The following is a 26,279-nucleotide window of genomic DNA, read 5'->3' on the forward strand; positions in this document are numbered from 1 at the left end:
CTCCAGGTCTTTTAGAAGGTGTTTCTTTGGAGGACTTAGAGGATGGCTTAGTCATGCAAGTACTTGCTTTGAAGCGTGAGGGCCGAAATTCAGTTCCTAGAACCCACATAGAAGCAGCAGATGTGGCCTATGTACTTGTAATCCCCGTCCTGGGGAGGTGGAGACTGGAGGATCACTGGGGCTTACTGGTCAACTGGATGATGAACTCTAGGCCAGTGAGGGGCCCTGTGAACAGTATTCCTGGGGAAGATAACTGAAGTTGATCTCTGACTTAACACATTAACCCCTCCCCCTCACACTTGCATAGTTCATACATACTCACAGGCTTGCGCATGCGCAAACACAGACACTGGAGGCGGGGGGAAGAAGCTGCTTTCCTGCCACTTGGCACTTTTGAAAATTCAGTGGTGACTTGTGTGTGTGTGTGTGTGTGTGTGTAACCCAGAAACCAAATATAGACACCAGTAGACTGACTAGCGCCATGGCCCCAGGTGTCTGCTTCCAGCTTTCCCCATGATTGACACGTGCGGCCTGTGAAGGATCTTGTGTGTTTTACCCTCTCCCTCTCTCTCTCTCTCTCTCTTCCCTCTCCCCCTCCCTTCCTCAGCTGGTGCAGTTTTAAAGGAAATCCCCAGACATCGTTGATCTGTACATATTTAACATGTAGCTCTGAGAGATAAGGACTGCTTTTGTTTGTTGTTTAAGTGTGACCACAATGCCGTGTTCACAGTGTTAAGAAATAAGCATCCTTGGGGTGAGGAGGATTCAGAAGAGCTATTGGCATGCAGCCGCTTTGCCAAGCAAAAACCAGTCCTTCAAGGGACAGGTCCCTAGGACTTGAGACTCACCTGATTCCTTGAAAGGTGGAGGAGGAGGAACTGAAACTTGGGGGCATCCTCTTTACTCTGATTGTTCCTGGGGCACCGCGGTGAGAGTAGGGCCTATTTATAGCCCTAAGTCTAGACATGAGAAGGAGGTGAAGGGAAGGGAATATTCGAGAGGGTTAGGGAGAGGGAGAGAAGAGTAGGAAGGAAAGAGAAACTGAGAGTAGGAAGCGGGCTGTGGACTATCAGGGACAGGCTCTGCTCCCCTGCTTCGGAGGCAACTGTGAGCCCGCCTGTTTCTGTGCAGATCTCTGTGCATCGGGGTGTGTGTACATGTGTGTGTGTGTGCATGTTTGTGTGTCCTCATAAGCAAACAGCACTACCAGGAAAGCAGGAACATCGCATGAACACTGTCTTGGGTATTTTTCATGGCTTCTTAGTGGATGGTCCAGACAGACACGCTTTGGTTTGCCCACAGTGATGCTGCATCCCTTTCATTTTTTTTTTTACCTCTGTCTCTTAACCATCTTTCCTCTTTGTGTACCTTGAGTGGCTGTTGAGCAAGTTTCCAGAATGTTCCAGGCATAGGCAACTCGATCTACCCCTCCCAGGAACCCTTCTTGTATGCATGGCAGGTACTTCTAAGCTGGGGGAACCTGGCTCCCCTAGGAATGCAGTGGAGGAAGGTGCCTCCTCACCAAGGTTGCTGGTAGGTAGTTGAGAGGCCAGGCTTATCAAATTTCTCCCTCACCTGAAGAGAACCAGTAACCAGCAACTAGGAAGTCATTGGCTGATCAAGCATCATCAGGCTAGTGGAGTCTAGCTCAGTAATGGAGATGAGGGACGGGGACACAGGAGGACAGGAAGAGCCTTACGAACTGGTTCAGGGTCCAGCCAAGTGCTGCTGTCATTCACAGTAATATTCCAATTCAGATGCCATGGCCCTGTCAGAGGCCATGCCAGCAAGGGTGGACACAGATGTCCAGATGGCCGGTCACACTGTGGAATCCAGAGTTCAGGGTCTGGTCAGACTGTGAGCCTGAGCTATGTGGACATAGCTGACAGGTGTGTGACCCTTGTGACAGGGTGTCTACACTGTTCAAATGCCCCCTCCGTGACTCCTGGAAGTCACACAAGGATGCCCGAGTATCTGAGATGCCGAACAACTTGCTCGGGGCCGCACAGATTAAAGTTGACGAGGTTGGTGTGAGCTTTATCGTACGCTCCCCCATGCTGCAAGAGGGCACTAGCTGTATTGTACTCCTGGAGACTTCTTCAGGCTCTAGATCTTTCTCTTTGAACTGCTGAGTCACAGCCAGCCCCTTGGCTGCTGGACAGATTTCCCCAAGGAACTCTCTCTCTGCTGTTCGTTACCTCGGGGCCTGAGGAGGAAAGAACAGATGTCTTCGGCACTGTAGCCTAGTGGGTGATGTTGGCTTTGTGTCCACCTGGTCCATGTTTCCCTCTCGAGAAAGCAACAGGTTTTTCTCCTTAGGAAACAAATTTTCAACAGGTTGTGACCCTGCCTTCTCCCCCCGCCCCCCCGCCCCCTCAGGCCTGCATCCTGCTGGGGAGCCACCGGTTGGTTGAGGAGAGCCCTAACTCCACTGTGTCTTTGAACTTCTTGCAGAGCTCTGGAGCTGAGCAGTGGCAAGGATGAGATCTCCTTGCTGGTGGAGCAGGAATTCTTGAGCCTCACCGAAGAACATCTCATCGTGGTCCAGGAGGGCCCTGGGGAGCCGGCGACACCTATTGTCACTCCCCAGGGGACCCCGGAGCTGGCTCCCTGCTTCCTTGTGCCTCCTCTGGGGGCAGACAGCACTGACCACCCGGGATCCGCTCTAATGGCTGGTGACAAGCTTCAGGAGCAGAAGCTGTCCATGCCCATTATCAGTAGCAGGCAGGACTGTGATTCAGCCATGTCTACAGTCACAGGCATCCTGCGTGCCGCCAAAGTCAAGAGTGTCAAGGGAACTAAGGACAAAAGCCATAGCCTGGGGGCCTCTAATTCAGAGATCAGCAAGCTCCTGGCCCAGTTCCCACTGAAGTCTACCAAAATGTCCAAGGCTCCCGACAACAAGATGGTGCTGGAAGAGACCAAGGTCATTAAAGATTTCCTGCAGAATAGCATGTTCAATGGCTCTGGACCCCGGGAGCCCATGGGGCTGGGCCCATTCCTGCTGCTGCCACCCCCACCCCCTCCTGCACTCCCTGACAAGCCCCCGGAGGTCTCTTCTCCGAAAAGGCAGCTCCCAGTGTTTGCCAAGATCTGCTCCAAGACCGAGGCCGACCCCAGTCTTGAGGGTCACCACTGGATTGGTGAGTGGGCCTGGGAGCAGGGACGCGAGGGGGTTTCCAGGGAGGAGGGCCTTGATCTGAAAAGCTGTTGAAGGCCGTATTACATCTTGGTGCAAAGCAAAACAACACAGCACCTCTCTCTCTCTCTCTCTCTCTCTCTCTCTCTCTCTCTCTCTCCCTTTTTCTCTGTGTGTATACATACACACATGTGTATGTCTGGAGGCCAGAGGTGTCAGGTGACCTCCCTGTGCCTCTCCATCTTATTTTCTTAGTAGGGCTTCTCACTCCCCTCACAGGTAGCCTAGCCATTCAGCTAGAGGAGCTGGCCAGTGGGCTCCAGAGATCTTGGCTCTGCCTCCCCAGGACTAAGATTCCAGTCACACATCAACACATGCAGCTTTTTATATAGATGCTGGGGATCCAAACACAGGTTCTCAGGCTGCCGTGGCAAGAATCTCACTAACTTAGCCTCTTTCTGGGCCCTGGGAAGGGTGTAATTGCTGACTTTCCTAGGTACCCAGAAGATGCTGGAGGAAGTATTTACCTCATAAGAAAAGATCTCAGTCTGGGGTCCAGGCTAGGAGAGAAAATTGATTGGCAGCTGAGGGTACTTAACTTCTAATGGAGGCACCCACCCTGCTCATCAGGACTGGTCCACTCTCTCCAGGGCTTAAGTTATCCAGGCGTAGTTCAAACTGTTGGTCCTGATTTGTTCTCTAGAGGCTTAGCTAAGTGTATTTTCAACCCTTGAACAGGGACTCCACAGTCCTCCCAGGAAACTCAACCCCCTCTCAGTGCTCCCTACTCCTCCCCCCCAGAGTGCTCCCTACTCCTCCCCCCCAGAGTGCTCCCTACTCCTCCCTGAGTTTCTGCATTGTACATGTTCAGACTGAATGACAGAGCCATTTGCCCACAGTCCCCAGTTACTAGGAGACTAGATTCTACTCATGACAACCAAAAGAAAGGTCACCCCCAGTCTGAAATGTGCTGGCTAACTGACAGTGCCCGCATGGGAGGGCCCAGATTCACTTCCCTGAGAACCAAAAAAAAAAAGGTGACCTTCCAGAGTATTCTACATCCTGGAGCCCTTATGGGACCCCAGGAAATCAGAGCTGAGATGACAAACTGGACTCAGAGCCCAGTAGGCCTGAAGGAGTCACAAGGCTTTGGGATGATAATGGTGGATATGAGAGACTTGAGCACCCCCCCACCACCACCACCCCGAGAGAGGGAGGGAAATACATCTCCTTCTAGAGGGGACCCTTCATACTCCTTGCCTAGAGGGGCTCCAGGTGATGAGTATCTTGTCTGTCTCTCCTCTGCACACTCATAAGTGCCTTTGTGCACAAACCCATGGGGGAAGGTATGCCAGAGGGAGCCTCGTGCGGGGTGAAGGGTGAGAGCATTCGTTAGGGAAAGCACAGGGGTGGCCGATTTGAGGGTGCCTGTGTGTATATCGGTGTGTGTGTTTGTCATGTATGTGTCTGTATAGTTAGGAAACAGAGGGTAAGGTGTGTGTGTGTGTGTGTGTGTGTGTGTGTGTGTGTGTGTGGGAGAGAGAGAGAGAGAGAGAGAGAGAGAGAGAGAACCCAGATGTCAGCGGGGTCTTACAGATGTTCAAGGGGCTGACTGTAGATGTGAGAGAAGCTGCAAATCTACCAGTCTCGGGGGTGTGTGTGTGACTATTATTAGTAGGTATATTATTTCAGCATTCAAGCTGGGGGCTAAACTCAGCAACCAGAGGAACTCCTGGAGAAGACTCTGGGGGACATGTTCTGCTAAAATTGTCCTAGACTTCTAAATTGGTCTTAGCTAGAGCAGGGCTTCCCTTTGCTGGGAAGGTAAGGTCCAGGGCCATGCATCGACTCTCAGGGGCTGATGGGCTGGGTTACAGGGTGTCGTTGATATGGTGGGATCACGTCCATTGCCATAGGTAATGTCTGAAGCACAGGGCCTCAGATCCAGTTGGTACCAGAGTTCCCAGGTGCCCACAGGCTGTCCAGAGCAGCACAGAGCCATTGCCCTGTACATGGGCTTCTTAGCCACACTCTGTGGAGGCACTCGGAGTCAGCCAGTCTGAGGAAAGAGTGCAGGGCAGAGGGCAAAACCCACTTTCTGCTTCTAACAGAGAAATGCCTTAATAATAATGGTAATATATGTGAGTATATGTATATATTATATAGTATATAATATAATTTATGTGTATACACATTTATAAAGCTATCTCTCTAGATCTTGGTCCCAGGAACCCCTCAAATATTCAGCCCATAGACGCTCAAGAGCCTTATACATAATGTCATACAACCTCTGCACCCCCTCCTACACATTGTAAACCATCTGTAGATTACTGATGCTGCCTAAGCTAATGTAAATGCTGTATAAACGGTGATTACAGCCTCTTGTTTAGGAAATGAGCAAGAAATTCAGTGTGTTTTCAGTAAGAATGCAATTCTTACTTAGAATGTTTTGCATCCACTATTACACAGACACACACACTCCATTCATGATAACATTGAGGGGAATGTGGATGAGAGCTCCGTGGAGGTGTCACAGTGTCCTTCTGCAGGGGATGGGTGCTCGGTGTGTTTGCAGTGAGACCTGAGTCTGGCACCCATTGAGTCCCTTCTGTATAAAGTCATTTATAATGACTAACTTTGTCCCTTCCATGTTTCCTGGTAGTTGTCTGTGGTTTCCCAGGCCTGTGACGCATTCCTGTTGACCCTGAATGAGAATCTTACTAAACCTTCTTTCCTTCCTGGTTGAAGGATCTTCTTAGACAGACGAGATCCCAGTCAGTGTCTTCTCCCATTTTGTCTCTTTGTCACCTCATGGTGCCCATCTGCCTTGTCCTAGAGCTATTTTTGGGCACATCTCCCTCTTCCTTGCGTGAGCTCCTGCAGGGCAGCCTGGCTCTGACTCATCACTTTGTCCCCGGTACTCGGGGCAAGGCCTGGTTCTGACGGGACAGATGAGTCGCCTGTGAGAATCACGGCAGAGGTGAAGTTCATGATGAGGGCCTAAGCAGCATGGCTCCACTGTGTGTCCTGTAGGGATGTGCGCCTCTTTACCTAGGCCGTGTGTTCCCTCATTGCTAAACCATGTCCAAGCTACCTCATGTCCTTAGCCTGGCCCTACAGATGGAAAGAAGGAAGGGGGGACGTGGTAGGAGAAGGAAGAAAAGAAGGGAGGGAGGAAGGGAAAAATGAAAATGAATGGCAGGCATAGTGGTGCACATCTTTAATCTCAGCACTCAGGAGGCATGCATAGCGGTACACATCTTTAGTCCCAGCACTCAAGGGGCAGAGACAAGTAGATCGCTGGGACCTTAAGGCCCCAGTCTACATTGTGAGTTTGAGGTCAACCAGGGCTACACAATGAGGCCCTGTTTAAGAAAGAAAAAGAAAAAAGGAAAGAAAAAGACATGTGTAGATGGATAGATGAATGGATAGACAATTGGATAGATGCTAGATGGATAGATGATGGATGGACAGCTAGGCAGATGAACAGATAAATGAATAAATGGGTAAGTGACTGGCTGAATAAACCAATGAACAGATGAATGGACTGGTGACTGGGAAGATGGATGGATAGACAGGTAAATGGACGGACAGACAGATGAATGGGTGGACAAATGGATGGATGGATGGATGGATGGATGGATGGATGGATGGATAGACAGGTAGATGGATGGATGGACAGATGGATGGGTGGACAGATGGGTGGATGGATCGATAGATGGATAGATGGGTGGATGGACGGATGGAAGGATGGACAGGTAGATGGGTGGATGGACATATGGATGGATGGACAGATGGGTGGACGGATGGATGGATGGATGGATGGATAGATGGATGGATGGACAGACGGATGGATGGATGGATGGGCAGACGGATGGATAGATGGATGAGTATGTGGGTGAATGGATCAATGGTCAGATGGATGAGGAGACAGGTGACTGAAGAGGGCCTGTATAAAACAGAAAGGTAAGAATGGGCAGCAAGCAGAGCAGACTTCAGCATGAACCTGAGGTTGAACCTGACTGAGACACACACAGTCCCTGTTATGAGCTGGACCTCAGTATGAGATATGGGCTACAAGAAATTAATCTACAAGACATATTTGCTTCCCAGAGGCTTTGACTCGGTTTCCCTCTTTCTGTAGAACGAACCCCTGGCGCCAAAGAGCTGACCAAAGGTCGAGAGAGCCTCTTTCTCAGCCAATGGCCCCAGAGTCGGAAGGACAGTTGTGGTGAGGAGGGTCACAGTGACTCGATGACCCTGCCAACCAAGAAGCCAGTGTGGCCGGCTGAGAAGAATCTGCTTTATGAATTCTTTGGGGCCACCAAGAACCCCAGTGGGCAGCTGAGGCTTCGAGGCAAAATGGATATGGATGGGCTGGATCTGAAGTGTAAGTGGGCCTTCCCTGGGTGGGTACCTAGAAACCATCATAAGTCCAGGCAGGGTACCCGGAAACCATCATAAGTCCTGGGTGGGTACCCAGACACCATCATAAGTCCAGGCAGGGTACCCAGAAACCATCATAAGTCCAGGTAGGCTACCTCATTCTGTCCACAGGCAAGTCACTGTTTACTCCCGGGTGTCAGGATTTTTAACTCTGTAAAATGGAGGAAATGATTTTCTCCCAGCATCCCCTAAGGGAATCCAATTGCTAGAAGAGTGTAATTGGTTTTCAGAGATCCCACGGGCACAAACAATAACTGATGTGGTCCACAGTCCCAACCTGAGATTTATTACAGCTTCTCAGTGTGCCCAGGCCACAGAGAAACCCGTGCTTTGTATTCTTTCCATGTTAAGATTATCCAGGGCCTGGCCTGTCTTCCTCCCCTTTACCTCACTACGATTGCTTCTGTCATGAAGTCAAAACCCCTTTCCAAACACAAACAGATTAACATAAAAGGATGCTGCGGAGGGGCATGTTTCTGGTTCCGTAGAAGAGAAAAATCACTAACAATTAAACATAACCTCATGCTTTAGAACTCAGTATTGTTAGCCCACACTGAACTACCTCATGTTTCTGAATACTCAGGAGAACACTGAGAGCTGGGGAGATGGCTCAGTGGTTAAGGGAGCTGACTGCTCTTCCAAAGGACCGGAGTTCAGTCCCCAGCACCCACTTTGGATGACTTACAAACTTCAGGAGTTCTGACACCTGCCCTCTTTACACACACCTGACACACACATACACATAAAGAAAAATAAAGATTAATCTTTAAAACATCTAGGAAACTATTCCCATATAGAGACAACAACCTGTACAGAGTTTCTAGTGTCGCTCAGTATCCAGTTCTGGTTGGGGTAGATTTAATCATTTAGAGGGAGACCCTTTGCAACAGCTTTGCGCTTGTTTGCATAAGGCTGGAATTTGGTTCCGCAAGCAGGTGAAACCCAGCCTTAGCCACGTGATTTATTGCATCCCCTGCTCACCAGCCTCATTTACCAGTGAGTGATAGAGAAGCCATTCCCTCCAAATGAGCAAGCAGTGCACTAATGATGGTTTCCCAGAGTTAGAAAGCTCCTGGACCTGGACGGACCCTCCTGGCTCTTAAAGGATGTGACACCGAGAGTTTGCATCCCTGGGTGGCTACCGTGCAGCCTCCCCCTGCTGCAGGCACTGAGCTGCCCCCCCCCCCCCCCCGCTGTGACTTGCAGTTAACCCACCAACACTGGCACCAGTGCCTGACAAGAACATTAAGTATGCCGGGAATGTGTTCGCCCCACGCTTCACCGCCGCCTTGACCTCGACCACTCTGAACCAGCCTCTCTGGCTCAATCTGAACTGTCCACCTCCACCAGTGTTCTCCAGCCACTCTGCCTTCCCACAGTATCAGGTAAGCAGGTCGCTCTGGTTCCACAAAGGAGCCTGCTGTGTCAAGGGCCTTGGGACTCCCCTCTGATGCCATCCCTAACCAGAGGTCACTTGAGAACGAGAGTAGACACTGTCAATCTGTGAACCTCTGCTGTATGTCCATTGTAACTGCACCGACTCACCACTTGGCACGCGCACTCATGCACACACACGCACACACTTATATGCTCACGCACACGCATACCTTACATGTACACGTGATCTAGGGACCCTGTCTGGATGGGAGTTAGAAGTGCCACACAAAGGGAGAATGAAGAACTTGTAGCCAGGTTTGAAATTTTACTCACGGAGCTTATTATGCAGGGAAAATGTAGTTTCTTCATTTTGTCCGTTTAACTTAATATCCCTTAAGAGCCGTGGCCCACTTGGTAGAAGGAAGAAAGAATCAAATAAATGTCCACTCTCGTTTAAGCCTTTGTCCGATCCAATAACTTAACAGTCCCCTTAGGTAGTGCTCCGTGTTTTCAGGAGAGGCGCTCAGCATCAAAGATTTTCCCAGCTTCGGCTCCCATCCCTGGCTCTTCTCCACGGGGGCTCAGCCCTGCCGATCCAAGGCTTTGGCCATTTGCTGACCTGGCCCTGTCTGGAAAGGGGAACTGGAGGAGAAATTGGGGTCACTCTTAACTTGTCTTCCATCACATCCCTTCTACCTGGAGCCGGTGCCTTTTCTTTGTTCACACCAGAGCAAGAAGTATTTGATGACTTAGACATCCTATGTAGGTGGGGAGCCTCTCTACTCTAGGGGCTCCCTCAGCTGATGCCCCTTCATCTCCCTCTCAAAAAGCTTAGCAAAGGACCTGTCTCTGTTTTGTTTTCAACCATTTCAGGAAGCAAGAGTCCCCACCTCTCCCTCCCTCTACAGGTACAAAACGCCTTGCACTTCAGGACGAGGTGGAGATCATCCAGGGGCAATTGCAGGGCATCATCCTCCCATTAGTAAGGACATCCTCACACAGGCTCGAGAGAGGCATCCGGGTCATTAATTCATGACTTCGTTCACTGGCGTTCTCAGCCCCTTGCAATTTGGGGCTTGCCTAATCCCCATTCATTTATTCACCTACTCATTGGCCGGCTCATTCTTATTTATTTATTCAGTTTTCTTGAGTAATCTTAAAGACTCCTGCTCTGTGGTTACTTTAGACTGAGCACTGCACCAGGTGAGGGCACTCAAAGGTGAAGAGACTTGGAGTCCAGTGTAAGTTCAGGAGCAAATCAAAGGCCAGGGGGATACACTTGACCTCCAAACCAGAGACAACTGCATGCATGCTTTCCCACGGTGGGAAGTCACTCTCACTGATTGCATGTACCGAGCGCGGTGTCAGGCTGCGCTGCTGTGCTCCACTGACTTGGCTTTCCGAGTGAGTAAGGCTTCGATATATTTTTCTGAGCATCAAATCTGTCCTGTGTCTTCAGAGACACTGACATTAATATTGGTTAATATTGTAGGGCTGACTGTGACTTTCCTACAGAAGGAGGGAAACTGAGTCAGTGACTCTGGATGGCAAATGAGTAGAGAGTACTTTCTTGTTGATCACATGGTGTATTTTTCTGTAACACACACTGAAAGTTCAGCTCAGTTTAGTGTCTCAGACAGCTGTATTCCCAGGCACATTCTGCATTCTCTAACTGCTGCTCATTCTGGCCTTTCTGCTTTATGTATCCATCTCTCCGTCCACTTGACTACTCATCCATATTCCCATCCATTCATTCACATACTATTCCTCTACTTATTTATCCTTACCCATCCATCCATCCATCCATCCATCCATCCATCCACCTATTCATCCATCCATCTACTTACTCATCTATCCATCCACCCACCCATCCATCAACCCATTCATTCATCCATCCATCCATCCATCCATCCACCCACCCATCCATCTAATCCATCCATCCATCCATCCATCCATCCATCCATCCATCCACCCATCCATCTAATCCATCCATCCATCCATCCACCCACCCATCCATCAACCCATACATTCACCCATCCAACCATCCATCCATCAATCCATGTATTTATCCATCCATCCATCCATCCATCCATCCATCCATCCATCCATCCATCCACTTTTGCAAAGAAGTAATGCCCTGGCCTGGCTAGGAGGACCTACTAGATTTTGTGAGAAAGTTCAGGCAGTCAGTGGGCCCAACCAAAGATGGCCATGAAGGAGATGACCCTCCTAGATGGTGGCTAAAGACAGCATCTCCACCTTCTCGTGGTGTCTCAGAATCTCCTAGTGTTCGCTTTGAGCCAACTGATCAGGAGGCCTGATAGAGTAGAGAGAAGGCAGATCTGGAAGCCAGAAGATGGGTGAGAGGGCCCTGCAGCATCTTCACTGTGTGGCCTTGGGCAAGTGCCTTGACTGCCCCAGTTTGTAAGAGAGCCGGGCTTATCATAATTACAGCAGCCGCAGAAACTGATTTGGTTGTAAGGATTAATTGAGCCCCAGCACAGGGAAGGACTCTTAAAATCTCCAGGGTGATACAGATGTTCATTGCATTAATATGCAGCTCCAAGAAAAGAGGGTCAGGGAGTTCAGTAGATCTTGAGGGGGCAGAGAAAACAGGGGACTAGTCTATCACGGTCTGTTCCACACAGGGCCTAAGGAATAAAGATGAGGCCCCAAATCCAATTTACTCAGAACTCCATGGTGGAGAGACTCAGAGATAGGAAGACAAGGTCCCTAACACGGAGGAGCACGAGCATCTTCAGATGAAGATGGGAAGCCATGTGGGGAAAGGCCATGGCCTCAAGCGAAGAGGAGTCAACGCTTATTGGCCCTTACTTGCTCACGGTTTTACAAAGCTGCAATTCTAATAACCGCAGGCATCTCTAGAGCCAGATAGTCTTTCTCATACTAATGAATGGGGCAACGTCTTTTACAAGGAGGGAGCAGGGCTGGCCAGCTGTGTGCCCTCCAGTGGCCCCAGCGTGGCCTAGTGCAGAACAGGTGGTGTTGGTGGATGGCTGCTGGTGTTGGCAGTCCTAGAAGGGGCAGTTAAGCTTGTGAGCAGAGTTCAAAGGAAACAAGCAGTCGAGGGGCCCTGAACAGCCTCACCAGAGGCCTGCAGCTCACCGAGGGCCTGGAATGAGCAAGGTCATCCCTTTGGGAAGACTTCTCAGACTACTTTCATTCCAGGCTGGGGTGGGAGGGACCGGGCTAGGTCACGATGGGTGGTGAGTGAGGCTGAACTGGTTGCAGAACTTCAAGCAATAGGTCATGAGGAGTGGTGGGGGGACTGGCTTCAGACCGGGACTGGTGGAAGTTGGAGGGGCCAAGACAGGAAGTCTCAAGTGTCAATGCTTAGTGACAGAGGAAGGGCAGGGCTCTTTGATAGGAAGTGTGAGTCTCAGAGACCTGGAAGCTGGAACAAGAGGAGCTGGGGGCTTTTGAGGCAACTCCACATCATAGATCCTGGAGCCCTTCATGAGGAGCTAAGGGTATCATCAGGAGCATGGTGTCCACCATTGCCATTTTGGTGATTGACACAAACCAAGCTCAGAGCAGAAGTAACACTTTGGGATAAAGAATGCTCTGGAAATAGGTCCCAGGCTAAGAGGTGCACTGATTTGAGCATCGTGCTAGGTGCAGCGTGTCCAGATGTTTAGCATCTCTCGGCCACATGGGATGATGATGAGTTGCCTCGAGCAACATGTTAAATCTAGGCATGTACAACCCATGGCCCATGGGTTGCAAGAGCAAGCATGCTTACTTTACATGGCATTTTGAAAAGTCATTGTCATCTGTGATGTCCTAGGATCAGTCTGTCAGGTTATAAAATAGTTGCAAAACAATCTTACAATAATGTTTTAAGTAAGCTTCCAATTTTATGTTAGACCACATTCCTAGCTCCTGGTTCCCATGTGGGAGCATGCAGCACTAGGGTTGGGCCCCCTTGTGATGTAGGTAACAACTGGGTGATCAGTTGGAGGGGCCATGGGTTGGCTCTGTTGGAGCGGTCATGGGTGGCCCATCCTCTGTAATGTTTCTGCTAGGTCTGTGAGTTTTGTATCTGTTTGGACACGTGGATATCCCAGGCTCCACCCTTGGGCTAAGCTGCTAGAGCTCCTAGAGGGAGGGGCCAGTGGGGGGGATGATGGACAGACCTAACATTTACAGAGTCCTTACTGTGTGCCCAGGTGCTTTCTCAGCTCTTTGTTGGCATTCCTTTATTTATCTTCCTGCTTACCATCACCATGAGCAAAAGATACACACAGGCCCCTAGCAGAAACCCAAATGAGCATGCATGGGGGTGTTGTTGCACATCTGTACACAGAATCACAGCTGGCTAGACCCCAGCCCCTACACATGCACGTATACTTGAACATGGATTTTTCAATACTGGGGCCCGGAAGTATAGGACACCTCACATTTTAGGTGAAAGGTAGAATTGGCTTAGGGTAAAGTAGAAAAGGCCCATGGTGGCTGAGGAGACAGCTCGGTCCTTAAAGTGCCTTGCAAGCTTGAGGACCTGGGTTTGAGCCACCCAAATTCAAATAAAGAAAACTGGGCATGGTAAAACAGAGTTGCGATCCTAGTACCGGGGAGGCAGAGACAGGGATCTTTGGGACTTCCCAGCGGTCCACATAGTCTACTTGGTAAGCCTCAGGTCCGTGAGAGACTCTATCTTTAAAAAACAAAAATGAGTGCTTGCTTCGGCAGCACATATACTAAAACTGGAACGATACAGAGAAGATTAGCATGGCCCCTGCGCAAGGATGACACGCAAATTCGTGAAGCGTTCCATATTTTTTTAAAAAAAAAACAAAAATGAACAAGGTAGGCAGCCACTGAGACATGACACAGGAGGTTCACCTCTGGTCTCCACACCTATGTATGCAGATATCGGCAATGAGAATGTGGCAATTCCTATAAGCATCGCAGGCCTGGCCCCACACACTTCTGAAGATAAGGGAAAGAGAAGTAGAGTAGCTGTCTCAGAGACACAGATCAGCCTCTGAAAGGCCGAAAGTCTTTGGCACTTCGAAAACACTCCTAAACATTCAATTAGGCTTCGAGGTCTATTGAAAGGGGCTTGTCAAGTGACCTGAGCTGTGCTGACCTCAGCTGGATCCAGTCAGCTCTAGGCAACGTCAAGAAGACAGCTGAGGGATGGGAGGACGTCAACCTAGGATGTAGATCTAGGCCTGTGAGTGGGCTACTGAGCTCAGGCTGGGGACTCTGCTCAGGCTGGGGACTCTCACCTAGCACTGGGAACCTTTCTCTTTCTCCTTAGGGCCTGTACCCACAGCGGTCAGCAAGGATGCCCTACCAGCAACCCGTGCACCCCCCACTGGGGTGCTACTCCCGCCAGGTGAGTAGATACTTCCCCTTCTGTGCCTCGACTCCACAAACAAGGTCTTTCGGTCAGATAGCTATCTGCTCCTTCATCCTAGCCTAGCAGTCATCACCATGACTTTCTAGCCCATCACTGACTTAGCACACGGTGAAACCAGACATGTCTTAAAGGAGTTCTTATTGTGTGATAATGCCAGGCCTTTCCCGAAGACATCTACACTACTTTAACCTTCTCAACCACGAGGCATGCTATTGATGGGGAAACTGAGGGATAAAGAGATTAAACCAACACAGTAACACCTAAGTTTGGGTTTGCTGTGACAGCAATTAGCTTCAAAGACTCAGAGACTTTCCAGGAGTCTCTAGCTCTTGCCCACAAGCCTCTGGGTTGGCTGAACTGGGCTGTGGATCAGCATCAGGGGCTGTTCTCCTTGCTCTTTTGGGGTCCGGGCAGAAGATGCAGGAGCTATTGCTTCTCTCTTATTGGGGGACAGAAGCATGTAAAGATAAAGGGAAACTCCCAGTCCTTCCAGAAGCCTCGGCTCTGGGCATGGAGATGGCCACACACCTTCAGCTGGACCAAACCCCGCAGCTCTGCCCAGCATGTGTGTGACAAGAGTCATCCTCATGCTATGTGAGCTGGCTAGTTCCCAAACAAGACACTCAGTTTGGTTTGAAATTGAAATAAATAATGAATACCTTTTTAGTATAAGTAAATCTTAAATATTGCACGAGACATATTTATGTTAAAAATGCATTCACAGGTTATTTCCCGTTTGGATTCAACTGGTGTCCTGTAGTTTTATTGGCTGAATGTGGCAGTATGAATTACACTGGTACTTCAGGCACCATTGCCTCTTAGGTATTAACTAAAGAGCAGCCTTGGGTTCTTGGTCAGCATGCTGGACACCTCTTGCACATAGAAACACAAAAGTCCTGCAGTAGGCTGCAGAGATAGTGACGGACCTACGTAGAGAGAAGCAGAGAGAAATAGGTGGCGGGCTGGGAAGATGGCTTAGTGTATAAAGTGCTTACTTTCCAGGCATGAGGAATAGAGTTTGAACCCCTAGGACCCATGTAAAGCTAGACGCAGTAGCATGAATCTGTTATCCCAGTGTGCCTATGGCAAGATGGGGGTTGGAGACAAGAGAATCCCCGAAAACTCATGGATGAGCTAGTCTGATGTATATAACACTGAACAGCAAGAGACCCTGCTTCAAAAGAAGGTGAAAGATGAGGACTGACACCCAAGGTTGTCCTCTGACCTCCACGTGTGCACAGTGGTGTATGTACCTGCACTTACACACACACATACACACACATACACACACACACACACACGAGAAATACATGTAGTTACATACTCTCTAGCTGCTTGAGCTGGCATACCTGCTCACATATAGCTCACATATACTCATCAACAGACATGGAAACAGGCTCAGAGGTACTAGTGTTGGGGCAAAGATGGGATATGAGCATAATCATTTAGATTGGAAACAGAGTAGGCTGAAGACCAGTGTTCCTCGCTCCCAAGTGGACTTGCACCTCACACACAGGTCCATGGACAATCCACGTTTCACTTCCATCTTATTCTACCTTGGCCCCTCCCAGGAATTCCCGTCCTTTCTCTGAAAAACCTCTTCTCTGAGCTGGCATAATGCTGGTTTGTTCTGGACGGTAGAGATGGGCCCTTCGGTGAAAACTAGCTTGGGCAGGACTCTTTCATTAGGAATAAGAGCCTTCCCTATCCTAACTGGGATGAGAGAGCCTGTCTCAGGATCCCAGTCACATCACCTCCACCTGCAAACAGTAATGCCCCCTCCTGGCTCAAAGAGTCTTTTTAGGCGATTATGAGTGTGTTTATATTTGAAGGATCTGTATAAAGCATGGCAGGAATTTTAAAGACAAAAGCCACTGCTGTTTATTGGTTTCCTTTGTATCTCTCACGCCGACGAACTAGTGGGACAGTTGTCTTTTCAGGGTTTCAGTACCCACACTCAGTATCACTGGGCCCTGCATCCTTTCTTTGAGTGGTATGGCAAAGATTGGGGGAGGGGCTCAGCCTTCAGAGAGTGCACAGCATAGGAAGGCTGGAACAGAACCAGACTCTGGGCTCTCCCTGAGGGTTCTGGCTGTAATTTAGGACTGGAGACAAGTTTATTTTACTTCTGGGAGCCTCAGCTTCCTTATCTCTCAAATGGAAGTAATGGGGACCTGTGCCATTTTCCTCTTTGTCATGATGAAGAACTGGCAAAGGCGACTGAAGGACGGGTCGTTCTTATTTCTCTGCCCAGTTGGAGAGTACAGCTCATCATGGCGAGAAGACATGACTCAGGAGCATGAGGCCATTGGTCACAGTGCACCCACAGTTAGGAAGCGAGGAGAGATGAAGGCTGGTGTTCGAGTGATCTTAACCCCCTTTTTATCTGGTCTAAAACCCCAACCCCTAGGACTCAAACTGTCCACATTTAGGGTGGTTCTATCCTCAGTTAAACTTCTCTGGAAACACCCTCACAGCCCAGCCTAGGTGATTCTAAACTCCATGAAACTGACAAGCAGGATAAGATCAGAGCGTCTTGTCTCACAGGGTTTGGAGCTGTAGTAACAGCGGTGAGGTGAAGGGTTTCCCACAGCCCGAGGGTTTCATGCACACTTGACTAAGTGGCTTATTTTCCTTTATTTATTCATTTTGACCTTTTAGGTTTTGTTTTGTTTGGGGGGACAGGATTTCTCTGTGTAGCAGATCTTGCTGTCCTGAAACTTGTTCTGTAGAGACCAGGCTGACCCATTTGCCTCTGCCTCCCTCCTGAGTGTTGGGATTAAAGGAATGAGCCACCACCACCCACCAAGTGGGTTTATCTTGACATGAACATGCAGGGAGAGAGAAAGGGGGCCTTTGAGTACATGGCTTCTATGATGGAAATCCAGAAACTTTGCCAGCTCTGTCAGAAACTCCCTCAGCACTCAGGAGGATCCATGTAAGGAAAGGCCCGCCAGTAATGGGATGTGTTGTTCCTGATGAGTGCTCCCCATCATGCCATCAGATGCTTAGTGCTCCCCCTTTTTCCTACTTTCTCCCTGGCCTCTCTTACTGCATCCACTGTGCTGTTTCAGAGCTGCAGAAATAGCAATGAATAAGATGAGTGATACCCTTGCTAGTTGGGGGAAAGAAAGGAGGAGCCCCAGTCCTCAGTGGGCATTTGCCCAGGTATCCGGCAGAAATCCCACTGAATTCCCATCTTTCCCTCAGGTTATTGTTGCCCTGCCTCCTTTTTACGATATATATATATATATACCAATGCTGCAGCCGCTAACCACGTGCGGCCATTTACAGGAATCGCAACTCAATAGCATCCAGACTGTAGCTCCTCATTCACCTCAGCTGGATTTCAAGCCCTTGACAACCATAGCCGACAGCTACACAGCGGTCTTCACAGCACAGACCTATTCTTCCCTGACAGGGATTTCCACTGGGTGAGATTGTTTAGGGCTTACAGTCTGTTGAGGTCTGAAGGTAGAAGCCAGTAGCGCGAATCTCAGCAGGGCAATAGTGTTTGTCCATTTTACAGATTAGGAGTTTGAGACTCAGATACATAAGGCAAGGAAGGCACACACAGATCGATAAGGTAGCAGCTGGGGTTAGGGTCAGGGCTGGGAGATGTTGATCTTGTCTCTCTCTTCTCTCTGCCCTGCAGGTGACACCGTACAACCCACAGCAGATGGGACAGCAAATTTTCCGCTCTTCCTACACACCCTTGATGAGCTATATCCCTTTCGTCCAGCCCAACTATCCATATCCTCAGAGGACGCCCCAGAAGCTGCCCGCCAACCCCCGAGATCCTACCCCAATGGCAGGAGATGGGCCTCCATACCTCTTTACCCAGGGATATGGGTGAGTCCTCAGCCATGGTGGGGGTGGGGAGCTGACCTGAATCCAGATGGCTGTCAGAGAAGGCAGGTGAGTGGGGTGGGCTTCATAGAGCCTTTCTGGGTATACGTGCCCCATGGTGATGGTGGTAATGGGGAGGGAGCATATCTTTGTACCTGTGCCCAATGTCTCTGAGGACTTGGAGAAACACCTGTGGAGGTGAACCTGGGCCGGGATCTAGGAGGAGCCTTTGGAAGGTATTTTGCAGACTGCCACCTACAGGCTGGTTGTAGAACTGCAACTGTGTAATTACTTCACAGGTGGCTCAGGATGCTGTCTTGATCATTGGATGATTTACAAAGAATGTGGTTAGCTAATCTCTATATGACTCCTATCCACTTCCTGGTGTATCTGGAGTCCTTGCCAGGCTAATCTTGCTGGATTAGCCTGGACTTTTGACAGGTCCTGGTGAAGGGTCCCCCACAGCTTAGCCACTGATGCCCACCAATCAGTATAAAAGCCTGGCATTTCCTGGGTTTGTGCAAGGGGCTCAGCTGCAAACTACCAACACAAACGGGGCAATTAGGGTGAAAATTCCTTTTGGATTGAGCATGGTTTGGAGCTACACAGTTATGTTTGCTTTAAAATAATTAACAGGTAGCTACTCACTCCCACGAGTCAAAACCTCAGCTAGTATTGGTGACCCAAGGCAGGAGGCGCCATGCCACTGCTGTGGCCCTCAGAATCCTAGGTAGACCATGGGGCATGTGTGTCCCAGTTGGGAAAATTCAGGTTCTAGAGTAAGATCAAACTCTCTAGGGTGACATTGATTCCTGCCCTCCCCCACTCTGCCCAGCAGACACCCTTTGACCACCTGACCCGCTGCATGACCCCAGAATCTTGCCCTTTGAATCTTGCATCTCCCCTAATATCTTGTGAAAAGGGACTGATGTTTCAGAGACGTTTGATAGCCGGATCTGTTTGGGGAAAACTGTGAGAAACAAAGACAGGCAGATTTCTGAACAGTCGGAACTCTCAGATCATTTACTTCCCTGGGGTGCTCAGGGAATGTTCAAGAGATGGTCGATGGTGGTATTTGAATATGCTATCCATGACTTCTTTTTATGTCTTTCCTTTCTCCTCTACTTCCTCCTCTCTTTCTTCCCTCCCTCTTATTTTGTAGAGCACAGCATGGCGTGTAGAACCTCCATCACGATCATCACGCACACTAGAAAGTACTGTGTTAATTCATGGAGTTAATGCGAGCCTAGCTTACAGGGAATTCATAGATAATAAGGCATACTTATTTCATTCAAAAAAAACAAGGGGCCGGGGGCTAGAGACATGGCCCAGCTTACTGTTCTTGCAGAGGACCCAGGTTTGGTTCCCAGCACTGACAGTCTGACAGCTCACAATCACCTGGAACTCTAGTTCCAGGGGATCCAATGTTCTCTTCTAACCCCTGCAGGCACCCCTCCCCCCACATATGACATATGTAAATTGATGGAGACACACATACATACACATAAAGAGAAAGACTGAGGACTGGCAGGACTGGATGGTACATGCACTGGTCCAGGCCAGAGGCAGGACCTCTGATGGCAGAGGGGTATCCTCGTGAGTGCCTAGAGGAGGCCATCTAGGCAGGGAGAGTCAGGACCTACAGTGGGAAGGGGCAAGGCAATCATTTAAATGCCCCCTTGAGCTCTTGATTTTGAGGGGCCAGGAATTGAACCCAGATTCTAACTCATGCTAGGCAAGTGACGTCAAGCCCCGGGGGCACAAGGCCACCTAGAGGCTTGAGGACAGAGTGTGTATGGTTCCGAGTAGTGGATCTGTCCCTGGAAAAGGTGGGAAATAGGATTGGAAAAGGAGGTTGGGATGGGATTATTAAAGGCCTTTGGGTGCTCGGCCTGGGGATCTAATAAAGGCTGTGCACATCAGAGTGAACACGCAGGCCTAGGGGAGAGAACAGGAGATGGGGTGTAGACAGGTGCCAGCCTGGATCTCTAAAGAGGATGATTTGTTCATTTTCCAAAAACAAGCAAACAGCTGGACAGTGGTGGCGCACGCCTTTAATCCCAGCCCTTAGGAGGCAGAGGCAGGCAGATCTCTGTGAATTTGAAGCCAGCTTGGTCTACAGAGCTAGTTCTAAGAGAGGCTCCGAAGCTACAGAGAAACTCTGAAAACAAAACAAAACAACAAAAACAAGCAAGCAAGCAAACAAACAAAAAGCTGATGGAAGGAGCTGGGAGATGGCTCAGTCCCTAAGTGCTCACTATGCAGGCATGTGGACCTGATGCTGATCCCAGATTTTGCATAGGAAGCTGGGCATGGTGGTACACACCTGTGATCCCAGTGCTGTGGAGGCAGAGACAGGTGGGTCCCTGGAGCTCACTGGCTAGCTCGCTTAGTCTGATTGGTGATCTATAGACCCAGTAAGAGAATCTCTAAAACCACGGTAAATAGCTCATGAAGAAAGACTCCCAAAGTTAACTTCTAGTCTCTATATGCTTGAACAGAAGCATGTACATGCATCCTTGCATACACACATGCATATGCACACATATAAATCTTTTTTATTAGTGGGTTTGTGGCACATGTCTGTAATCCTAACACTTGGGAAATGACTTAGGAAGATCTTGGGTTTGAAGCCAACCTGGGCTACATGGTGAGATCCTGTCTCAAACAAAACAAAATAAACTGGCTAGAGCTATTCCTGGGCCTGGCACTGTCCAAGGCAATGTGAACTGGAGTGAACAAGAAACAGAAAATGCTTTCTTCTCTTACAAATCTCACAGTCTGTGTGTGTTGGGGGTGTGTGTGTGTGCAGAGATAAGATGCAAACATGTCATCAGAGAGGCCCAAAGGAGGAGAAGGCTTCTTCTCTCCACTTCCTCTTCTCCTCCTTCTCCTCTTCTTCCTCCTCCCCTCCTCCTCCTCTTCTTCTCTTCCTCTTACTACTTCTCTTCTTCTGCCTCCTCATTCTCCTCTTCTTTTTTCCTCCTATTCCTTCCTTAAACAAGGTCTCACTATGCTACCTAGAGCTGGTTTTGAATTTATAGCCATCGTCCTGTCTCCCCCACACAATATGTGTGCTGGGAGTAAGTCATGAACCAGCACACTTGGCAAGGAAGGCCTCCTGAACTATGGCCACGCCTGTGTATGAGAGACAAGCACTCTGCCCAGAAGAATTAGCCATGCAAAGGCCCCTAAGTGAATGGAGTGCAAGGGAATGGTGAGAGTGGGTAGAACAGAAATCAGAAACCAGTCAGGGCTGGACAGGTCGGGATGGATCAGCATGGTAAGTGCTTTGAGAGCAGCGGGATGTCCTGGAGACCTTTTACCTGGAGACGAGCATGCTCTCATTTCCCGTGTAGAGCAGATTATGTTGGTCAAGGTATGAAGAATGGACAATGGGCATGAGGGCTGATGCAGGGGTCAAGCCTGGGGTCTTCAGTGCTGCCCATGAACAGATGCTGATGGCGTAGAAGGGGGTGGTTCCTGTGAGAAAACGGACATGGGAACCCATCTAGGATGCTCATTTTCTTGGCAGAACCAGTGAGCCTAGATCATGGTTACATATGGAATAAGGACAAGGGATGAGGCAGATAGGCTTGGGTGGGGGGCAGGGAGAAGCACAAGTCCAAGGCTTCTGCTCTGTGCCCTAGATGAGTAACAGTGGCAAATGCTTAGGCTGTCATGATTAGAACAAGGCTGTTTATCAAGGGTTCCGTCTTGGACACGGAACTACTTGTCAATGTTAGTTACTTTCTCTCAGTGTGATAAACCATCAAGGCCAAATACAACTTACAGAAGGAAGAGATTATATGGTCCTAGAGGGATCTAAGTCCATCTTGGAGGGAGTCATGGCAACAAATAGCAGGCATGAAGGCAGGAACAGGTTGGCTGGGAGTTCACATTTTGAGCCCCAGCATGAATCAGAGAGGGCAAATGAGTTGTCAGTAGAGGCCTTACCCTCTCAAAGGCTGCCCCTCAGCAAAAAGAGTTCCTTTAGGAGGCAGCACCCCTAAACTTCCCCAAACAGTGCCACCAACTGGGGACTGGGCATCCAAATGTCTGAGAGTATGGGTGGAGGCATTTCTCATTTAACTATTGGTAAACAGGTGGATACAGGAGCCTGGAGCTTGGGGCAAGGTTGGGGCTGGTAATGAATTTGGGGGTCATTAGAACATAGATGACAGATAAAGGCATGGAACAAGATGAATCACTAGGGTGTGCACATGCATAGAGGAGACCCAAGGCCCAGCTCTGGGGCTTTCAGCAGGCGGAGGGGCTGCAAGGGGCAAAGGGGCTGGGGAAAAAATCTGGGAAGCAAGTTGTAGTGAGGTGTGTGCGTGCGTGCGTGCGTGTGTGTGTGTGTGTGTGTGTGTGTATACTATGGGGGAGACAGGAAGAGAGTGGAAGTGATGTGCAGGAAGTGATTCTGCAGAAGATCACATGAGAGCCATGACCCAAGTGTGGAAATGCAAGCTGAACACTATGGGAGCCAACGTGGGGAAACTCTGGGTAGTATCGTTGCTGAGGGAATTATGAAGCTGAGGGTTGAACAAGACCTGGTGAGGCCGGATCAGGCAAGGGAAGATGTATGCGTGGCCATAGGTAGATATTTGATCTGATCTGGAAGACAGGCAGGGTCATCAAAAGCAAGGAAGCAATAGGTAAAAGGGGATGAAGGGGGACAGACAGGAACAAGGGCCCCATGTTCTTAGAGGAATAGAAGGAGGAGGAGGAGGAGGAGGAAGAAGAGGAAGAGGAGGAGGAGGAAAGCCCTTCAGTCCCTCTGTCCACTCAATTTGCATACACTATCAAGAATGAGAACTATACAATAAAATATTAAGTTTGAGCATTTACTAGGGTATGAGTAACACTTGCTCTGGAAACAGTATTTTATCAGTTGCCTCAAGTAAGTCAGGATGCATGTTCACCACACTCTAGGATAGTGATTCTCAACCTGTGGGTCATGATCCCTTTGAGGTCGAATGACCCTTTCACTGGGTTCACCCAAGATCATGAGAAGGCACAGCTATTTACATTATGACACATAATAGTAGCAAAATTACAGTTATGATGTAGAAGTGAAAATAATTTGTAAACGGAGACTGCACTTTTGTTTCTGGCTGCCAAGACCCAAATAATCATAGAGAAACTATATTAATTACAACACTGTTGGGCCCATTAGCTCAGGCTTCTTATTAAGTAACTCTTACACCTTAAATTAACCCATTTCTATTAATCTATGTGTCACCGTGAGGCTGTGGCTTCCCAGTAAAGCTCCGGCATCTCTCTCCTTCAGCAGCTACATGGCGTCTCCTTGACTCCACCTACTCTCTATATCTCTGTTCTGATTTTCCACCTGGCTTTATTCTGCCCTGTCATAAGTCAAAGCAGCTTCTTTGTTAACCAATGGTAATAAAACATTCATATAGAGGGGAATCCCACATCAATAATCTTATGGTTGGGGGCCACAGCATGAGGAATTGTCTTAAAGGGTTGCAGCATTAGGAAGGTTGAGAACCTCTGCTAGGAGTTGATGTATCTCCTCCCTCCTCCTCCTCCTCCTCCTCCTCCTCCTCCTCCTCCTCCTCCTCCTCCTCCTCCAGGAAGCATTCCTTGGTAGCTTTCGTCCGTATGCACTGCTTCTCCTCCTGGCCTTCTATGTGCATGCAGTCTTGACCCTTGGTGATTTCACTGTTAGTGATCCACCCAGAGAAGCCAGGGCTGTGGCGCACAGTGATCGGATATGGGAGACAGCATGGTTGATTTTTTACTGATAGTTGTTGTTACTGTTTCCGCTTTTATTTTATAAATCAGATCAAAATCCAGGGCATCTTATAATAACATCACTTCTTGCCTTCCAGTGCTGGGAATTAAACCCAGGACCTTCTACATGCTGGGCAAATACTCTGGCATGGAGACACACCTCAGCCCCTGTTTCTGTGAGACAGGGTCTAGTGAGTCTGAACTGGCCTCAAATTTGTGATCTTCCTATATCCACCTCCCAAGTGCTGGGATAACAGGCACACACTGTGCTGCCATCGCTGTCAATCATTTATAATCCCGAATGTGTGTGTGTGTGTGTGTGTGTGTGTGTGTGTGTATATATATATATATATATATATATATATATTCTCATTTCTCATTTTATGGATATATGTGTTTTGTCTTCATATATGTCTGCGCACCATAGGTGTGCAGTGCCTAAGAAGGTAGTAAGAAGGTGCCATATCCCCTGGGACTGAAGTTATAGATGGCTGCAAGCCGTCATGTAGGTGTTGAGAACCGAACATGGATCCTCTGGAAGAGCAACCAATGCTCTTAACTGCTGAGCCATCTCTCCACCCCCTTCAGTGTTGTTTTTAAAAGAAAAAAGAGATGTGTTTTCCATAGGCAATATGCCTGTGCCGGCAGGCCCTGGGTTGGGTGCTGAGCAGCCAGCTAACCGTTGCTGCTGTCCTGGAACTCATTTTAGAGAGGATACGAAATTGTATCCAAATCTTGGCTGGTCCGTGGACTGATACAGCTAGGGAGCCACAGATGTAAGCAGCGGAGGCCATTAGACCCTCGCCCTGGTTTGTTTCCATCTCTCCTCCCTCCCCTAAGACACCCACTCTGTTGTCTCTCCATCTGATGGGAGAGCGAAGGTGACGGTCCTTTGTAATGCGCATCTGCCCAGCTGAAAAGTGCTTGAGAATGCCTGGATTAGACTAAATCCAGCTGTTTGCTCTGCTGTAGTTTGTATTAAGCTCTACTTCCATTCGAGGGATGACAGGAGATGGGTGAGGGCATTGCAGTCAGATCCCAGAAGCTTGCGTCAGTCTCCTCTGAAGAGGTTAGGGGCGGTCCATGGAGGAATTGACCTTTGAACTGTTTGAAGTATGCTGGTGAAGAAATCAGGGAGGCGTGTGGGTTTCTGTTCTTTGAAGCTGAGGCCCGCCTCTCCCTTGCTTCCCTGAGAGTTGAGCAGCATGCCAGGCACTCACACAGTGGTCTTTCAGGGTTGCTGCTCTGAGGATTGTAGGGACAAAGGGGCTGGGGGGGGGGGGGGAAGCAGCTCTGCGGGGCAGTTAGGCTGGAGCTAGCTGAACTCTGAGATCAGATGCCAGGATGCGCTGTGTTCTGCCAAGTTGTGAACTTCCTTAATGTGTTTGCTCCTCTAAGACAGATAGGCACTCACAGGCCTAGAGGTGAGGTGCTCGGAATCGGGTCGCTTCATTCTTGGTGGCCCCTTTGTGGAGACAGCATGGACTCTAGACATGATTCATACATGCCCTCAGCAGCTCCCTGCACCAACATAGAAAGGGACACAGCCCTTCATGGTCCTTTAACGCTGTCATTTGGAGTTTGAGTTGCCCAAAGCCAAAACCTTCTATGATGTTAAAGCCTTTACCCTCCACGCTCATCCCAGCTTTCCAACCTTTGACAGCCACAAAAGCAACAGATGAATTTTCCCCAGTCTCTCCAGGAACACCAGAGACTTCATCACTTCTTCTGTCTCCCCTCTCCAGGTTCAACTCGGCGTCCAGAGCCCCCCTGATGAACAGCCCCTATTTTTCCTCCAGTGGGAATGGAATCCGCTTTTAGACTGCTTTCTCTCTCCCCACCTCTCTGTGCCCTTGGATCAGGGCTAAAGGTTCTGGATTTCTGGATTCTGCAACAGCTTGGTGTGAAGTTTGGGAAGTCAAGGTTCCAACCAGGTGGCCGCCAGAAAACAGCAAGACCAGACTCATCTACTGACCAACACTTACCTGCATAGCCTCCCTCAGATAGCGCACACCGCAGACACACCCTCCTATTCGTAAGACCACACAGGCACCTGTGTTTAGCTAACATGACTGGTTTTTGTTTTTGTTGTTGTTGGTAAGATAGAAAGTAAGACTCTTAATTTAGAACGTTTGTATTTTATGATAAAACTATGAGCTGCTTGAACATGTGTGTGCCTGTTCGTTTATTTGCTGTGATTTGTGAAAGCTGCTCGCTTTCCTCCCATGAGTCTCGGCATTTCTTTAGACACAGAGTAGGGTCTTGGGAGTGCTGCTATCTACATGTGGATCCTCAGGGGTCAAAATCCGGAGCACT

At 49.1% G+C, this 26,279-nt stretch overlaps 1 protein-coding gene and 1 non-coding gene across 2 annotated transcripts in view; both read left to right on the top strand.

Annotated features, from left to right (window-relative positions):
* Positions 1-25,784, top strand: part of CUNH1orf94 (chromosome unknown C1orf94 homolog) — a 45,154-nt gene extending 19,370 nt beyond the window's left edge. The window contains exons 2-7 of the mRNA XM_041653179.1: positions 2,455-3,143; positions 7,284-7,529; positions 8,792-8,970; positions 14,250-14,327; positions 18,007-18,203; positions 25,709-25,784. Coding sequence (XP_041509113.1) covers positions 2,455-3,143; positions 7,284-7,529; positions 8,792-8,970; positions 14,250-14,327; positions 18,007-18,203; positions 25,709-25,784 — 1,465 coding nt within the window. The remainder of the gene's footprint in view (positions 1-2,454; positions 3,144-7,283; positions 7,530-8,791; positions 8,971-14,249; positions 14,328-18,006; positions 18,204-25,708) is intronic.
* LOC121448991 lies at positions 13,660-13,766 on the top strand. The gene has a single exon (XR_005974451.1). It is a non-coding gene; the product is annotated as a U6 spliceosomal RNA (small nuclear RNA).
* Positions 25,785-26,279: the final 495 nt, after the last annotated feature.

The sequence above is a fragment of the Microtus oregoni genome, unplaced genomic scaffold (genome assembly GCF_018167655.1).
Source record: "Microtus oregoni isolate MIOR12 unplaced genomic scaffold, Mior012 000005F_ref0000423, whole genome shotgun sequence".
NCBI lineage: Eukaryota > Metazoa > Chordata > Mammalia > Rodentia > Cricetidae > Microtus > Microtus oregoni.